Here is an 18,076-nt window from a genome sequence, read left to right as displayed (position 1 = left end):
CTGGTTCCTCACTGGTACTTCACTGGTACTTCACTGGTTCCTCACTGCTTCCTCACTGGTTCCTCACTGGTACTTCACTGGTACCTCACTGGTACTTCACTGGTTCCTCACTGGTTCCTCACTGCTTCCTCACTGGTTCCTCACTGGTACCTCACTGGTACTTCACTGGTTCCTCACTGGTACTTCACTGGTTCCTCACTGCTTCCTCACTGGTACTTCACTGGTACTTCACTGGTACATCACTGGTTCCCCACTGCTTCCTCACTGGTTCTTCACTGGTACTTCACTAGTACTTCACTAGTACTTCACTGGTACTCCACTGGTACCTCACTAGTACTTCACTGGTACCTCACTGGTACTTCACTGGTACTTCACTGGTACTTCACTGTTACTTCACTGGTACCTCACTAGTTCCTCACTGGTACTTCACTGGTACCTCACTGGTACTTCACTGGTACTTCACTGGTACTTCACTGGTACTTCACTGGTTCTTCACTGGTACCTCACTAGTTCCTCACTGGTTCTTCACTGGTACTTCACTGGTACTTCACTGGTACTTCACTGGTACTTCACTGGTACTTCACTGGTACTTCACTGATGCATTCCTAACTCTGTCTCTTCTCTGCAGATAACACGGCGGCCGTCTTGACTCGGAGGAACAGTTACAGCCGGCTGCAGCAGAGCGTGTACTTGGTTTCCGTGGTGATCACAGACGCGGACTACCCCATGCAGAGCAGCACGTGCACGCTCGCGGTGCGAGTGTGCACGTGCGAACGCCACGGCAACATGTGCAACACCGAGGTCCGGAGCAGCAGCCCGAGACTCAGCACAGGGGTCCTCATCGCCATCCTGCTGTGTGCAGTTATACTGCTCCTCCGTAAGTACTACCACTACTACTACTACTACTACTACTACTACTACTACTACTACTACTACTACTACTACCACTACTACTACTACTACTACGAGTTAGTTAGTTTAGTTTAGTCTTTATTTGTCGAGGACCTTGTTGAAAATCATTAATCTTCAAGAGAAAAGATGATCTGCACCAGATTTAGCAGCAGTCCCTGGGCAGGTGAATACATCACAATAATAAAAGTACACATTTCATTACAATTACAACACGTAACATTTCATGATTAACATTAGCTCAGTAAAATACACTATAAAACAAATTCATTTCTAAGAGTTACAGAATTAATGCAGACAGATAAAAAAAATACAGCTAAAATCTAAGTTGGCTGATGTTGGCACCATTGATTATCTAGGATGTGCTTATTCAAGTTTTGACTGAAGTTACTGATTCCACTGTCTGATAATTAAAAAAGAAAAGGCCGATTGTGCGAAGGCCGAGGATCTGATACTACTGTTCTTTACACTGCTGTATGCAGTTATACTGCTCAGTAAGTACTACTACCACTACTACAACTACTACTACTACCACTACTACTACTACTACTACTACTACTACTACTACTACTACTACTACTACTACTACTACTACTACTACTACTACAATTACTACTGTTCTTTACACTGCTGTGTGCTGTTATACTGCTCAAAAGCACTACTACTACTACTGCTACTTGCAGCACATCAGTACTGACCCTTCTCTCCTCTCTCAGTGATTGTGTTGCTGTTTGCGGCGCTGAAAGGGCAGAAGAAGAAGGAGCCTCTGATTATTGTCCCGGAAAACGTGGTGGACTACAACGACGAGGGCGGCGGTGAGGTGTACACTCAGGCCTTTGACATGGGGGCGCTGCGACACCCCGACTCTGCCGCCATCGTGCTGGAAGAGCCAGCCAAGCAGAGGCGCGATATCATGCCCACCGACACCCTGTTGTACCCACCCCTCCGCAGACACGCCCCTTCCGCCATGCTCCTCAAGCCCCTGGGCCTGCACGACAACAACGCCGACATGCAGGACTTTATCAATCAAAGAGTCCTGGAGCACGACTGTAAGCCCACGGCGCCCCCTTATTATTCTCTGACCACCTACGCCTACGAGGGGACAGGCTCGGTGGCGGAGTCACTCAGTTCGCTTGGGTCCGCCTCCTCTGAATCGGACCAGGACTACCAGTACCTGAGCGAGTGGGGGCCACGGTTCCGTAAGCTTGCCGACCTGTACGGGGCAGAGGTGGCAGACGATCAGGAGCTTTAACCTGACGCGTGACTAAATATGCAGTTTAGTTTCATTGCTTTTGAGCATTTGTGTTGTGTGTAGAAAAAGGTTCAGTTGTTTCATCTGGACGTTTCGACTCTCATCCAAGAGTCATTGTTAATAAGTGAATTTAGGCCGGGATATTTATACTATTCTGTGGTAAGTCCAGCCCATTGGGCGGGCCTTCCTGAAGTGGAAAGAGTTGTTTGTTTCAACAGAAACTTATCCTCTTTGTTTCTAACAAACCTTTTGTTTACAATCAGTCCTTTAATGGGCTATTACTCTCCCCTTTTGTCTTTGTGTGACCCTGGCTCACTCACCCCGAGGACCTGATTAACATCTAAATTTCCTGGTCCTCTACCTCACCAGGGTTTCAATATTCCATTGTAGACTATATATAGGCAGGTTGAATCTTAGCCCTCCATTTCTGTTTAAACAAGGTCTTTCTTTTTTTAACAAAAACAGCTTCCTTAACTCCTCTTTCAAACCATATTTTCTCCCTGCTTAAAATCTTCACCTCACTGTCATCAAACAAGTAATTAGAGGCTTCAAGATGAAGATGCACAGCGCTCTGTGGTCCTGAAGCTATTTTTGTTTAAAAAAGAAAGACCTTTAAACAGAAATGAAGGGTTTAGATTCAACCTGCCTATATATAGTCTCCAATGGAATATTGAAACCCTGGTGAGTTAGAGGACCAGGACATTCGGATGCTAATCAGGTCCTCAGGGTGAGTGAGCCAGGGTCACACTAAAACAAAAGGGAGACAAAAGGTTAGCTCGTTAGAAACAAAGAGGGTAAGTTTCTGTTGAAACAAACAACTCATTCCACTTCAGGAAGGCCCCCCTAATGGGCTGGATTTACCACAGAATAGTATAAATATCTGAGTTCCCGGCCTAAATTCGCTTATTGACAATGACTCTTGGGTGAGAGTCGAAACGTCTAGTTTTTTCTAAACTGAGTCCAGATGATACAACTGAACCTTTTTCTACAATGGAACACTCCTCGACGAATGAGGGATTACACCCACATTTGTGTTGCGTGTTCTAACATTGTTCCCTCATTAAAAACAGACCGTACCTTCGGTTTAGCTTCATTCACGCTTGTTCCATAAATCCTCAAATTGTCCAAATTGTTGATGTCAAAGGTCTGGAAGTCTCCTGTTTTGAGTCCAAACTTGTTCTGAGCATTTCTGCCTCAAATCATGTTCATTTCAACCATGATCCTGTATTAGCATGTCGGGGCAACTTAGCTTTTGTTTATTTCCCCTTGGTGATTCCCTCTGTTGCCAGTAGATGGCATAATAACACCAAATTATGAGGGAACGCTTGGCTGATAGAAAATAATGTGGGATTCTCAAGACAAATAATTTGGTTTCTTTATTTATTTGGTTTGGACGATATATGTTAATGAACATACATGACACACGCCGTAAACACGCTTGATTGTTGCCATGGGCTCATTTTCATCCCTCATTCACTCTCACAACATTCTCATTCATACAGCAAACTATTGTACATGTATTTAGTGGTAGGGGAAACCGGAACACCTGGAAGAAACCTACATAGACACGAGAAGAACATGCAAACTCCACACAGAAAGGCCTCGCATCACCCGGGAATCGATTTAAGCTCTAAAACAACCAACTCAGAATCAGAATCAGAATCAGAAAGGGGTTTATTGCCATTTGTCGATGAACAAAAATTCACAAAGTACAATGAGTACAAGGTGCTTAGGCAGACTTCATGAGTCTTAACGGCAGAGGGAAAGAAACTGTTCTTATGACGGCAGATACAGGTCCTCCTGCCTGAGGGGAGTGGCCCCCTGCCTGAGGGGAGTGGCCTCCTGCCTGAGGGGAGTGGCTCAAATAGTCCGTGTCCAGGGTGAGAAGGGTTGGCTGTGATCCGACCTGTTTGTCCCAGAGTCCTGGAGACGTACAGGTCCTGCAGAGATGGAAGTCTGCAGCCGATCACCTTCTCAGCAGAGCGCACAATGAGCTGTAGTCTCTGTTTGTCCCTGGCTGTGGCTCCAGTGTACCACACGGTGATGGAGGAGGTGATGGAGGGGAGGATGGACTCAATGATGGCCGTGTAGAACTGCACCATCATCTCCTCTGGCAGATTGGCTTTCCTCAGCTGTCGCAGGAAGTACATCCTCTGCTGGGCCTTCTTGATGAGGGAGCTGATGGTGGTCCCTTGAGGTCCCGGGTGATGGTGGTGCCGAGAAAGCGGAGGGAGTCCACAGTGGAGATGGGGGAGTCTGAGATGGTGAGGGGGGGGCTGGGGAGCTGTGACTTTCCTGAAGTCCACAATCATCTCCACTGTCTTCTGGGCATTGAACTCTAGGTTGTTACCGCTGCACCAGGACACCAGCCACTCCACCTCCTGTAGACAGACTCATCCCGTCCGAGATGAGCCCGACTCAAGAGCATGGCCACTAGAAATGTTACTGCTTTTCTTGAAACTAAACGTATCTCTCTTGTGATTATTCAACCTATATAGTTTAGTGCACAATAACAACAAAAGTATACACATTTGATGATGTAAACTCCTTTGCATATTCTTTATCTTCTACTTGTATACAGTATGAACCACAATCAGTGCTAAAATGTTTTTCATACCAAACTCTACCTTTGAAACCAAGTGTTTTCTGAGGCTCAGAGGGAGATCACCTCGTAAACAGGATTATTTAGAAATATGTCGGTGTAATCCCTCATTCGTCCAGGCGTGTTCCATAGTAGAAAAAGCTTCAGTTGTCGTCATCTGGACTCAGTTTGAAAAAGTAGACGTTTCGACTCTCATCCAAGAGTCATTGTCAATAACAGAATTTAGGTCGAGAACTCCGATATTAATACTGTTCTGTGGTGGGTCTTAACCACAGAACAGTATTAATATCGGAGTTCTCGACCTAAATCCTGTTATTGACAATGACTCTTGGATGAGAGTCGAAACGTCTACTTTTTCAAACTGAGCCCAGATGACGACAACTGAAGCTTTTTCTACTAAGGATTATTTAGAGTTATAAATCATGTCAAGTTGTCTAAAAGCCTGAATAATGCAGGAAAGAGCTCTGCCTTTGTCTGTAAACAGTGATTTAAAAACTATTACATCACCGCTAAAATCTGTCTTGCGTCTTTGCTCCACTTTGCTTCTTCAAACCGGGACTGCCCATTAGGATGTACCCGGAAATGGAAGACTATCTTTTTTCAACATTTTTCTACAAATTAAACAGTCTTACAGCCGAAAACACATTTTCTCCAAGTAGACATGGTGAGTAAACAAAAGAACTCTCTCACATCCCATTGGAGCAGTACGATGGTGTGGTACTATGGTACTGTGTTACTGAGTACTGTGGTACTGCGTAAAGTGAACTGTACGACCCTGTTTGAGGGTCTGAAGGGGGCCAGGAGAAGTACAAGCTCCCAGCCCTGAACCAAACACTGACTTGATCTTCTGATAAAAACATTCCACCATTAACAGAAGTGACCCCAAAGTGAACCAGTCTGAGAAGGTTAGGTCAGACCACTTGGGAAGCTAGACTTCTCAGGATCTCAGGGCTTAGGACCCCTTTACAGTCCGGTGTTATTCACCTAAAGCAGTAGAGACACTTTGGGACATGACCAAAGTGAACCAGTGGAAACATGGCTGTCGTCTTTACAGAGTTGTGTCTCACCCTGTTTCCTCACTCACTCTGCTGCACTTTGGGGAGTGGCTTGGCGGCTTCATTTCCTGGTGACGGACTGAGCGCGTGCGGGGCGTGTCAGGTGTGTCATGTGACTCACGGCCCTCAGGTACAGGATAACAGTGAGTGTTTAGGGAGCGGCCATCGTTCGCCTCAGGGTGCTCTTTTCACCCTGCTGTGTCACCCAGTCTGCGGTGTGTGAGCCACGCATGCTTCACCTGGTTTAGACCTGGTTTAGACCTGGTTTAGACCTGGTTTAGCCCTAGTTTAGCCCTAGTTTAGCCCTGGTTTAGCCCTGGTTTAGCCCTGGTTTAGTCCTGGTTCAGCCCTGGTTTAGTCCTGGTTTAGGCCTGGTTTAGACCTGGTTTATGTCTGCGTTAGACCTGGTTCAGACCTGGTTCAGTTAAGGTTATTCCTAGTTATCAGCCCTTCGAGAAGCACCTACACACACCAAACATTACAACACATTATTTGAAGGACCAAAATGAGGTTGAAATTAGAATTTAGACTAAAATGTTCAGTAAAATCAAGATTACACAACAAATTAAAGAAAATATCTATGTGATTTACTTATTTTTTATCTAAAAACAAACACATTTCCCCCTCATTTATATTAGTAAACTATAGAATAAGTCTTACATTGATTTTCCTTTTCTCCTTGATGAAATATTCCACAGTAGTGCTTTCCAGTATTCTGGTGTACAGGTAAACATGGCGAGGCATGACTCATGGAGGGGTGGCTCTGCTCCTGTCAGGACGTGCTCTGCTCTGCCCTGGGGGGCCGGAGCAGGGGCAGACTCAGAAGCGTGGCTGTACTAAAGACTGTGCCCCGGGACCAGCCCTTCATTTGGGTCCGTGTGTGTCCCGCTGTAACCTGCCCCGTCCAGAGCATGGGAGTATCTTTAGTGTTCGTGTGTGCAGCGTTAGCCCTGACCTGCAGCAGCGCCCGGGCCACATACTCTTATCACTGTGAGTATTCTCTTCATGTTTGACTCTGCGCTTAGAAAGACGCACTTGTGTTTGTAAAACTCCGGGCTGTGAGGGCATCTGACGCACAGGGAGACAGTAATAATACAACTATTACAGGTCAAGTGGATATTGAGCCTTTTCTCTGTCCTTCTCGTGACACGCCTTTGCAGTAGAATACAAAATTACACATTACATCATTACTACTCTTTTAGTTTTAAATATTTGAACATGTCTTGAAAGATGTCATACTACAGGACATTCACAGAAACTGCCATGTTGAAATATCATAAATGACCTGATGTGTCCATAGTTTGATAAACATGAAACTGTCTAATTTTAACTGTTGAATTGGAGTTGTAATGTTTACTTTATGATGCTGTGGGACATCTAACTGGAGCATGTTCAAAGTTTTTCAGGAAAAAGTAGGATTTTTCAAAAAAAAATCACATTTAACCCTTCGGGGTTCGGAGCTTTTTTGTCCGTTTTTGAGTACCTTCAATTTTGCCCTGATATACTACATTAAGAAATGTTTACCAGACCAATGTTGGGTATCTTTTTTTTTCAGCACAACCTCATCAATATGATCAGTTAGTTCGTTTTTCACTTTGACAAACTATTTCAACACACTGGACCTAAACACACACAGAAAACACAAAGTCTGTCTAGAAAAATTATGTTTTTTTCATTGTAAAACCCTCAAACATGCTCAACCAAGCATTTAAAAAGGTTCAAACTGAACCACAAGGTGCAAATATGAACATATAAAAGTATTCTTGTCGACCCCGAAGGGTTAATAATGATTTGTAATTGTAATGGGATTTTTCATGTCACGCGACCGGACACTTTACCGCATTAAACTCTTTAGATTTAAAGTAAAGTAGAGATAATTGTGTAGTTTTAGTAAATGTGTGTGTACTTTATTAAACTGCCTCGGACACATTTTTGCAGTTCAGGGCATTTGAGTGTTTCTTGTTAAAAATACAAAGAAAATAAACCTAACTTCAGTATGAAACTTGTGTAACTTGTACGTTATATAGAAACATCTGTGTACATCTGTGTACATCTGTGTACATCTGTGTACATCTGTGTACATGTGAGTACATGTGTGTACATGTGAGTACATGTGTGTACATCTGTGTACATCTGTGTACATCTGTGTACATCTGTGTACATGTGTGTACATCTGTGTACATCTGTGTACATCTGTGTACACCTGTGTACATGTGAGTACATGTGTGTACATGTGAGTACATGTGTGTACATGTGAGTACATGTGTGTACATCTGTGTACATCTGTGTACATGTGTGTACATCTGTGTACATGTGAGTACATGTGTGTACATGTGAGTACATGTGTGTACATCTGTGTACATCTGTGTACATGTGTGTACATCTGTGTACATCTGTGTACATCTGTGTACACCTGTGTACATCTGTGTACATCTGTGTACATGTGAGTACATGTGTGTACATCTGTGTACATCTGTGTACATCTGTGTACATCTGTGTACATGTGTGTACATCTGTGTACATCTGTGTACATCTGTGTACACCTGTGTACATCTGTGTACATCTGTGTACATCTGTGTACATGTGAGTACATGTGTGTACATCTGTGTACATCTGTGAACATCTGTGTACATGTGAGTTACTGCTGAGTTGAACTTTGAAGGAAAACAAACATTATTTAGAAAGTTTAAAAAAATGGAGGTCCAATTCCCACAATGACCAGTGAAGAGAGAGCGAATTATACCGTTTTTAATGTTACAGTTTCTTTAGAGTGAAAACATCTTTATTCACTTAATGTCCTCGTGCAGAGCTGGAGAGGCTGAAGAGGCTGATGGCTCTGCTGCTGCGGTGGAGGATGTAATGAGGCAGGATGACAGGGGAGAGAGTGCATTTATGTGGTCATTGAAAGGTTAAACTGTCCAAAAGGCCAGTAACAGGAGCTTTAGAGGTCAGAGACAGTCTGAGCCCGTCATCGCTTTTCTTACAGTCTGAGTCCAAAATGAATAGAATTTGTGAATTTTCAGAATTTGCCTCAAAATTCATGACAATGTGAAAGAAGCTTGTTTGAATTCTTTGCAAATGTTTTGTGTTGTAAAAGACTCACAGAGGTATAAAGACTCCTGCACTCGCCCATCCTCTGACTGCTCCTCTGCTCTTCTGCTCCTCTCCTCACTGCTCCTCTGCTCTTCTGCTCACTGCTCACTGCTCCTCTGCTCTTCTGCTCACTGCTCCTCTGCTCCTCTGCTCTTCTGCTCACTGCTCCTCTGCTCTTCTGCTCCTCTCCTCTCCTCACTGCTCCTCTCCTCACTGCTCCTCTGCTCACTGCTCTTCTGCTCACTGCTCTTCTGCTCTTCTGCTCACTGCTCCTCTGCTCTTCTTCTCTTCTGCTCACTGCTCCTCTGCTCCTCTGCTCTTCTTCTCTTCTGCTCACTGCTCCCCTGCTCCTCTGCTCACTGCTCCTCTGCTCACTGCTCCTCTGCTCCTCTGCTCCTCTGCTCTTCTGCTCTTCTGCTCACTGCTCTTCTGCTCTTCTGCTCACTGCTCCTCTGCTCCTCTGCTCTTCTGCTCTTCTGCTCCTCTGCTCCTCTGCTCTTCTTCTCTTCTGCTCACTGCTCCCCTGCTCCTCTGCTCACTGCTCCTCTGCTCACTGCTCCTCTGCTCCTCTGCTCCTCTGCTCTTCTGCTCTTCTGCTCACTGCTCTTCTGCTCACTGCTCCTCTGCTCTCTGCTCCACTGCTCTTCTGCTCCTCTGCTTCTCTGCTCCTCTGCTTTTCTGCTCACTGCTCCTCTGCTCCTCTCCTCACTGCTCCTCTGCTCTTCTGCTCCTCTGCTTCTCTGCTCACTGCTCTTCTGCTCCTCTCCTCACTGCTCTTCTGCTCCTCTCCTCACTGCTCTTCTGCTCTTCTGCTCACTCCTCTTCTGCTCCTCTGCTTGGGACTTTGAGCTGTTGTAAAATTCAAATCAACCTCTAAAACAACAGTCCATAAAACAGTGTCAGGAGCAGACAGAATGACGGAGCAGCAGGATAAAAACATGGAAATAATAAAATGCACTATAATTACATTATCAGTCGCCTCAGTTGAACTGGGCAAAAACAGATTAGACAAAAATCTGGTACAGCCCTTTTATACTGCAGCGTCCTCGTCCTCCTTTCCTTCTCTAATATATATAAGCACTTTTCACACATTTCAGAGCAGAATGTATCATCACCGTAAAGCAAACAAACGTTAGCATGCTAAGAACACACTTCCTGCTTCGCAAAGAATAAGATTATTTTTAAGACAGCACACAGCGGTCTCATTTTGACCCAAAAAGCTGTTTTTACAATATACATGTACAGGAACAAAACAGATTTAACTTTATTACATGAACATAACTGGCAGATTAGCTACAGTAAACAGTACACGTCCTGTAAAGTCCGTCTCATTTGTACTTCCGACTGGTTATAATGTTAAGGCTGTGTTCTGGTACATGACCACCAGAGGGCGCCCAGTGTCAGTGAGAGAGAATTGACCGACACAAAAGAAAAGAAAGCAACTCAAAAAAAACATAGCGTAACAGTTTGTATCTGTTGGAAAAGAGCAAAGAAAACGAGGTTAGAAAAGACTTAATGAGTTTTGCAGCTTGTTCTAATAACATTTTAAAAGGAGATTCCACTAGTGTGTGTTCACTACTGCCCCCAGTGGTCAGCACATGTACAGGTCTGTGTTCACTACTGCCCCCAGTGGTCAGTACATGTACAGATCTGTGTTCACTACTGCCCCCAGTGGTCAGCACATGTAGAGATCTGTGTTCACTACTGCCCCCAGTGGTCAGTACATGTACAGATCTGTGTTCACTACTGCCCCGGGTGGTCAGCACATGTACAGATCTGTGTTCACTACTGCCCCCAGTGGTCAGTACATGTACAGATCTGTGTTCACTACTGCCCCCAGTGGTCAGCACATGTAGAGATCTGTGTTCACTACTGCCCCCAGTGGTCAGTACATGTACAGATCTGTGTTCACTACTGCCCCCAGTGGTCAGCACATGTAGAGATCTGTGTTCACTACTGCCCCCAGTGGTCAGCACATGTACAGATCTGTGTTCATCACTGCCCCCAGTGGTCAGCACATGTACAGATCTGTGTTCATCACTGCCCCCAGTGGTCAGCACATGTACAGATCTGTGTTCACTACTGCCCCCAGTGGTCAGCACATGTACAGATCTGTGTTCACTACTGCCCCCAGTGGTCAGTACATGTACAGATCTGTGTTCACTACTGCCCCCAGTGGTCAGCACATGTACAGATCTGTGTTCACTACAGCCCCCAGTGGTCAGCACATGTAAAGATCTGTGTTCACTACTGCCCCCAGTGGTCAGCACATGTACAGATCTGTGTTCACTACTGCCCCCAGTGGTCAGCACATGTAAAGATATGTGTTCACTACTGCCCCCAGTGGTCAGCACATGTACAGATCTGTGTTCACTACTGCCCCCAGTGGTCAGCACATGTACAGATCTGTGTTCATTACTGCCCCCAGTGGTCAGCACATGTACAGATCTGTGTTCACTACTGCCCCCAGTGGTCAGCACATGTACAGATCTGTGTTCACTACTGCCCCCAGTGGTCAGCACATGTACAGATCTGTGTTCATTACTGCCCCCAGTGGTCAGCACATGTACAGATCTGTGTTCATTACTGCCCCCAGTGGTCAGCACATGTACAGATCTGTGTTCACTACTGCCCCCAGTGGTCAGTACATGTAAAGATCTGTGTTCACTACTGCCCCCAGTGGTCAGCACATGTACAGATCTGTGTTCGTGGTCAGCACGTGTAAAGATCTGTGTTCACTACTGCCCCCAGTGGTCAGCACATGTACAGATCTGTGTTCACTACTGCCCCCAGTGGTCAGCACATGTACAGATCTGTGTTCACTACTGCCCCCAGTGGACAGCACATGTACAGATCTGTGTTCACTACTGCCCCCAGTGGTCAGCACATGTACAGATCTGTGTTCACTACTGCCCCCAGTGGTCAGCACATGTACAGATCTGTGTTCACTACTGCCCCCAGTGGTCAGCACATGTAAAGATCTGTGTTCACTACTGCCCCCAGTGGTCAGTACATGTACAGATTTGTGTTCACTACTGCCCCCAGTGGTCAGCACATGTAAAGATCTGTGTTCACTACTGCCCCCAGTGGTCAGCACATGTATATCTCCGTTGCTACGCATCCATAAACTGTGAACAAACAAATCACCTGCTGACCAAATGACAGACAAAACAACACAGAAGACACAGAGATGTGTCTGGAACAGAGATCATAAATGAGCCTTTACAGGTCTGTGGAGAGGTGACTCTAGTCACAGTAAAGCTTGGATTATACTTTTGCATGTAGATTCCGGAAATGAGACGAGTGGAGGACAGTGGAGAACCGTTGGCAGTATTTATAGTCTGCGCAGGTTTCATGTGTCAACAGAAGAAATCTGAGCTTGCTGTGATGAAATACCATTCATTTCCGTGCGGAACCGTCCACGTAGTTAAAAAAGTTTCCCTGACGCCGATGCGGAAAATCAGGTCAGCGCGAACCTCGTGGAAGCGTCCAGCATAAACTTATTCTAAGGCCACATTCACAAGGAAACATAAGAGCAATAGTTTCTAAAACGCTTTCTGTAAACATGAAATCCTTTCTTTAAATGTGAGCATCCACACTTTGTAATGCATGTGCCAGGATCCTTGGTGGCGCTGTTGAAAAGTAACACAAATGCGCTGAAAACTACACGTGGGTTGAAGACACAAAACAAACATGGCGGCTTCAAGTGAAAAAGATGTAATAGATCCAGGAGTGAAACACGAAGAGAAAGAGTGGTTGAAGAAAAAGATCTGCATTATGTATGGAACGCTGTTACGGTGCCATTGTTGTTGCTGTCAGAGTTTGGCGCATGCGTCATTGTCCCGCCGCATGACGCATAACAGCAGAGACGCCAAACCAGCGCTTTGAGATCGTTGCATTCTGGGACCTAGTTTCAAAAAGTTCAGCTTTTAGACTCCTGAAACGCCCGCTCAATGGGGATAATACTTGTTTTAGACGAAAAATCTTTGCAGATTTGCCTGAGATTAATATCGTGTGGATGCGGACCAAGAATGCTGTTTTTTCCACACACAAAAAAGCCAAACAAAGGTAGATACTGAAGTTCAATGTCATACTATGGGACATTGTAAGCGAAGCAATAACATCTCCATGGAAACAAGTAGGTGGTAGAAAGGTTCAATTGTGTACATACAACAGAGAAAAAACATTCTTTATCTTTCTTATAATATTCACTTTACTCACAGCAGATGGACGTGAACATGAGAACACTGTCTCCGTCTGTCTAATCATTATGTCATGACAGCTCATAACACATTCCTCCAGACACACCCAGGAACAGCCCCACCCAGCACCCATCAGCCAGCACCCAGCACCCGCCCCAATGACACCCCTCACCTGCCTCTGCATGCACCAGCTCTCCCAGCACAAACACAACAGGCCAGCACAGGAGAGCACCACACACACACACACACACACACACACAAACACACACACACACACACACACACTTGTACTCTGTAATTGTTGTTTGTGTTTTCACTTCAAATAATGAATGTGATGCTTTGTGGGTGAGTGCTTTCCCCGATCAGGTGAAGTGCACACAGCAGCACCACCTAGTGACATCAGGGGGAACAGAACAACAAACCTGAACGTAAATGGACGCGTGTTTAAATGCTCCAAAAGTCACTTTAATATAGTGACTCAGGCAAAAAATGAACAAATAATATTATTTATATTCATTTATTATTAATCTCTAACACAAGGTCCCAGACATACCCTACCACCCTCCCAGACACACCCTATTACCCCCAGACACGCCCAGTCCCCTACAGACTCACCCTACTATCCCCAGACACACCCTACTACCCCCCCAGGCACGCCCATTACCCTACAGACACGCGCTACTACCCCCGGACACACCCTTCTACCCCCAGACACGCCCAGTACCCTACAGACACGCCCTACTACCCCCAGACACACCCTACTACCCCCCAGACACGCCCATTACCCTACAGACACGCGCTACTACCCCCAGACACACCTTTCTACCCCCAGACACGCCCAGTACCCTGCAGACACATGCTCAGTACCCTAAAAACACACCCTACTAGCCCCAGACACGCCCAGTACCCTGCAGATACGTCCAGTACCCTGCAGACACACCCTACTAGCCCCAGACATGCCCTACTACCCCCCAGACACATCCAGTACCCTGCAGACACACCCTACTAGCCCCAGACATGCCCAGTATCCTGCAGACACACCCTACTACCTGGTTTCGTTCTATTTCAGTTAAGTTTATTCCTGGTTATCAGCGCCCTAGACAAGCCATACTATCCACCAGACTCGCCCACTACCCCCCAGGTCCTGTCTAACACTCTTTTTAAGGACTGCATTTACACGTTTAGAGATTTAACACCTCATTAGAACACTAATGGATGGTTCTTTAATCTGATCAGAATGTGGAAATATATGGGTATTTATTTGTTTATTGTATTAACTTAGTAATTGTATATACTGCAACTGTTTTTGCTCTCTTGAAGTCTGTATTTTCTACAATGACAATAAACCTGTATCCTTCTATCTTCCCCAAACTGTTGTCTCACAAATGATGTTTCCCTGCAGCTTCGTGGTGTGACTGCAGAGGGCGCTCTCAGTACTGCCTGCGTGATGCCTTGGGTCTGCGCTGTGTGGACTGTCAGGGTAATACCGAGGGCCGCCACTGCGAGCGCTGTAAAGCAGGCTTCTACCTCCAGGAGAACCAGAGGAGCTGCTCCCCCTGTTTGTGCCACGCGGAAGGTGAGGACACGCCTTCAAGTCCCACCCACTGACATACACAGTTTAAAGATCCCATCCATCCATCCATCCATCCATCTTCTGCCGCTTTATCCGGAGCCGGGTCGCGGGGGCAGCAGTCTGAGCAGGGACTCCCAGACTTCCTTCTCCCCAGACACTTCCTCTAACTCCTCCGGGGGGATCCCGAGGCGTTCCCAGGCCAGCCGAGAGACATAGTCTCTCCAGCGTGTCCTGGGTCTTCCCCGGGGCCTCTTCCCGGTGGGACATGCCTGAAACACCTCCCGAGGGAGGCGCCCAGGAGGCATCCGGAACAGATGCCCGAGCCACCTCAGCTGGCTCCTCTCGACGTGGAGGAGCAGCGGCTCTACTCCGAGCTCCCCCCGTGTGGCCGAGCTCCTCACCTTATCTCTAAGGGAGCGCCCAGCCACACGGCGGAGGAAACTCATTTCGACCGCTTGTATCCGCGATCTTGTTCTTTCGGTCACTACCCAAAGCTCATGACCATAGGTGAGGGTAGGAACGTAGACCGACCGGTAAATAGAGAGCTTTGCCTTTCGGCTCAGCTCCTTCTTCACCACAACAGTCCGATGCAGCGACTGCATCACTGCAGCCGCTGCACCGATCCGCCTGTCGATCTCACGCTCCATCCTTCCCTCACTCGTGAACAAGACCCCGAGATACTTGAACTCCTCCACTTGGGGCAAGGACACCCCACCCACCTGGAGAGGGCAAGCCACCTTTTTCCGGTCGAGAACCATGGCCTCGGATTTGGAGGTGCTGATTCTCATCCCAGCCGCTTCACACTCGGCTGCAAACCGTCCCAGTGCATGGTGCAGGTCCGGGTTTGATGGAGCCATCAGGACAACATCGTCTGCAAACAGCAGAGATGAGATCCTGTGGTCCCCAAACCGGACACCCTCCGACCCCCGACTGCGCCTAGAAATTCTGTCCATAAAAATTATGAACAGAACCGGTGACAAAGGGCAGCCCTGGCGGAGTCCAACATGCACTGGGAACAGGTCTGACTTACTGCCGGCAATGCGAACACAGCTCCTGCTCCAGTCATACAGGGACCGGACAGCCCTGAGCAAAGGGCCCCGGACCCCGTACTCCCGAAGCACCCCCCAAAGGACACCCCGAGGGACACGGTCGAAAGCCTTCTCCAGATCCACAAAGCACATGTGGACTGGTTGGGCAAACTCCCATAAACCCTCGAGCACCCGATGGAGGGTATAGAGCTGGTCCAGTGTTCCACGACCGGGACGAAAACCACTCTGCTCCTCCTGAATCCGAGGTTCGACTATCGGTCGGATTCTCCTCTCCAGTACCTTGGAATAGACCTTACCTGGGAGGCTGAGGAGTGTGATCCCTCTGTAGTTGGAACACACCCTCCGGTCCCCCTTCTTGAACAGAGGGACCACCACCCCGGTCTGCCAGTCCAGAGGCACGGTCCCCGAACGCCACGCAATGTTGCAGAGACGTGTCAACCAAGACAGTCCTACAACATCCAGATACTTTAGGTACTCAGGGCGGATCTCATCCACCCCCGGAGCCCTGCCACCGAGGAGTTTGCGGACAACCTCAGTGACTTCAGCTTGGGTGATGGATAAGCCAGCCTCCGAGTCCCCGGTCTCTACTTCCTCTTCGGAAGACGTGACTGAGGGATTAAGGAGATCCTCAAAGTATTCCTTCCACCGTCCGACGACATCCCCAGTCGAGGTCAGCAGGCCTCCACCCGCACCGTAAACGGTGTTGGTGAGACACTGCTTCCCCCTCCTGAGGCGCCGGACGGTTTGCCAGAATTTCTTTGGTGCCGACCGATAGTCCTCCTCCATGGCCTCCCCGAACTCCTCCCAGGCCCGGGTTTTTGCCTCTGCGACAGCACGAGCCGCGGCTCGCTTGACCTGCCGATACCCCTCGATGACCTCCGGAGACCTACAAGCCAGAGTGGCCTGATAGGCCTCCTTCTTCAGTCTGACGGCATCCCTTACTTCCGGTGTCCACCACCGGGTTCGGGGGTTGCCGCCACGACAGGCACCGGAGACCTTGCGACCACAGCTCCGAGCAGCCGCATCAACAATGGAGGCGGAGAACATGGTCCACTCGGACTCAATGTCCCCAGCCTCCCCCGGGACATGGGAGAAGCTCTCCCGGAGGTGCGAGTTGAATACCCTACTGACAGAGGGCTCCACTAGACGTTCCCAACAGACCCTCACAATGCGCTTGGGTCTGCCAAGTCTGTCCGGCTTCCTCCTCCGCCAGCGGATCCAACTCACCACCAGGTGGTGATCGGTTGACAACTCTGCCCCTCTCTTCACCCGAGTGTCCAAGACACGCGGCCGGAGGTCTGATGACACGACAACAAAGTCGATCATTGACCTCCGGCCTAGGGTGTCCTGGTGCCATGTGCACTGATGAACACCCTTGTGCTTGAACATGGTGTTCGTTATGGACAATCCGTGGCTAGCACACAAGTCCAATAACTGAACACCGCTCGGGTTCAGATCGGGGAAGCCGTTCTTCCCGATCACCCCTCTCCAGGTGTCACTGTCATTGCCCACGTGGGCGTTGAAGTCCCCCAGTAGAACAACGGAGTCCCCGGTCGGTGCACTGTCCAGTACCCCTCCCAAGGACTCCAAGAAGGCCGGGTACTCTGCACTGCTGTTCGGCCCGTAGGCCGCCACAACAGTGAGAGACCTGTCCCCCACCCGAAGGCGGAGGGACGCGACCCTCTCGTTCACCGGGGTAAACTCCAACACGTGGCGGCTGAGCTGAGGGGCTATAAGCAAGCCCACACCAGCCCGTCGCCTCTCCCCGCGGGCAACACCAGAGAAGTGGAGCGTCCAGCCCCTCTCGAGGAGATGGGTTCCAGAGCCCGAACTGTGCGTGGAGGTGAGGCCGACTATATCTAGTCGGTATCGCTCAACCTCCCGCACAAGCTCAGGCTCTTTCCCCCCCCGGGAGGTGACATTCCATGTCCCCAGAGTTAGTCTCTGTGTCTGGAGATCTGGTGGCCGAGGCCCCTGCCGTCGACTGCCGCCCAGATCTCTCTGCACCGGCCCCTTATGGATCCTCCTGCGGGTGGTGGGCCCACGGGAGGGCGGCCCCACGTCGCTCTTTCGGGCTGTGCCCGGCCGGGCCCCGTGGGGTAAGACCCGGCCACCAGGCGCTCGCCATGGAGCACCCATCCCAGGCCTGGCTCCAGGATGGGGCCCCGGTGACGCCGATCCGGGCGACGTAAACTGCCTTGTTCGTGTTGTCATCATAGGGGGGCTTCTGAACCGATCTTTGTCTGACCCGTCACCTAGGACCTGTTTGCCATGGGAGACCCTACCAGGGGCATGAAGCCCCCGACAACATAGCTCCCGGGATCATTCGGGCACTCAAACC

At 48.4% G+C, this 18,076-nt stretch overlaps 2 protein-coding genes across 2 annotated transcripts in view; both read left to right on the top strand.

The window, feature by feature from the left end:
- LOC140356737 (cadherin-6-like) overlaps nt 1–2,219 on the top strand; it is a 31,526-nt gene extending 29,307 nt beyond the window's left edge. Inside the window, exons 10-11 of the mRNA XM_072441926.1 lie at nt 629–877; nt 1,626–2,219. Of these exons, the coding sequence (XP_072298027.1) occupies nt 629–877; nt 1,626–2,161 (785 nt within the window). The 3' untranslated portion in view covers nt 2,162–2,219. The remainder of the gene's footprint in view (nt 1–628; nt 878–1,625) is intronic.
- A 4,454-nt stretch (nt 2,220–6,673) lies between these two features.
- lamc2 (laminin, gamma 2) overlaps nt 6,674–18,076 on the top strand; it is a 31,275-nt gene continuing 19,872 nt past the window's right edge. Inside the window, exons 1-2 of the mRNA XM_072441918.1 lie at nt 6,674–6,808; nt 14,516–14,689. Of these exons, the coding sequence (XP_072298019.1) occupies nt 6,730–6,808; nt 14,516–14,689 (253 nt within the window). The 5' untranslated portion in view covers nt 6,674–6,729. The remainder of the gene's footprint in view (nt 6,809–14,515; nt 14,690–18,076) is intronic.

The sequence above is a fragment of the Eucyclogobius newberryi genome, unplaced genomic scaffold (genome assembly GCF_026437365.1).
Source record: "Eucyclogobius newberryi isolate DKJ021-1_F unplaced genomic scaffold, fEucNew1.0.hap1 SCAF_12, whole genome shotgun sequence".
NCBI lineage: Eukaryota > Metazoa > Chordata > Actinopteri > Gobiiformes > Gobiidae > Eucyclogobius > Eucyclogobius newberryi.
The sequence above is the reverse complement of the archived record's forward strand: the minus strand, read 5'-3'. Positions and strand labels throughout refer to the sequence as shown.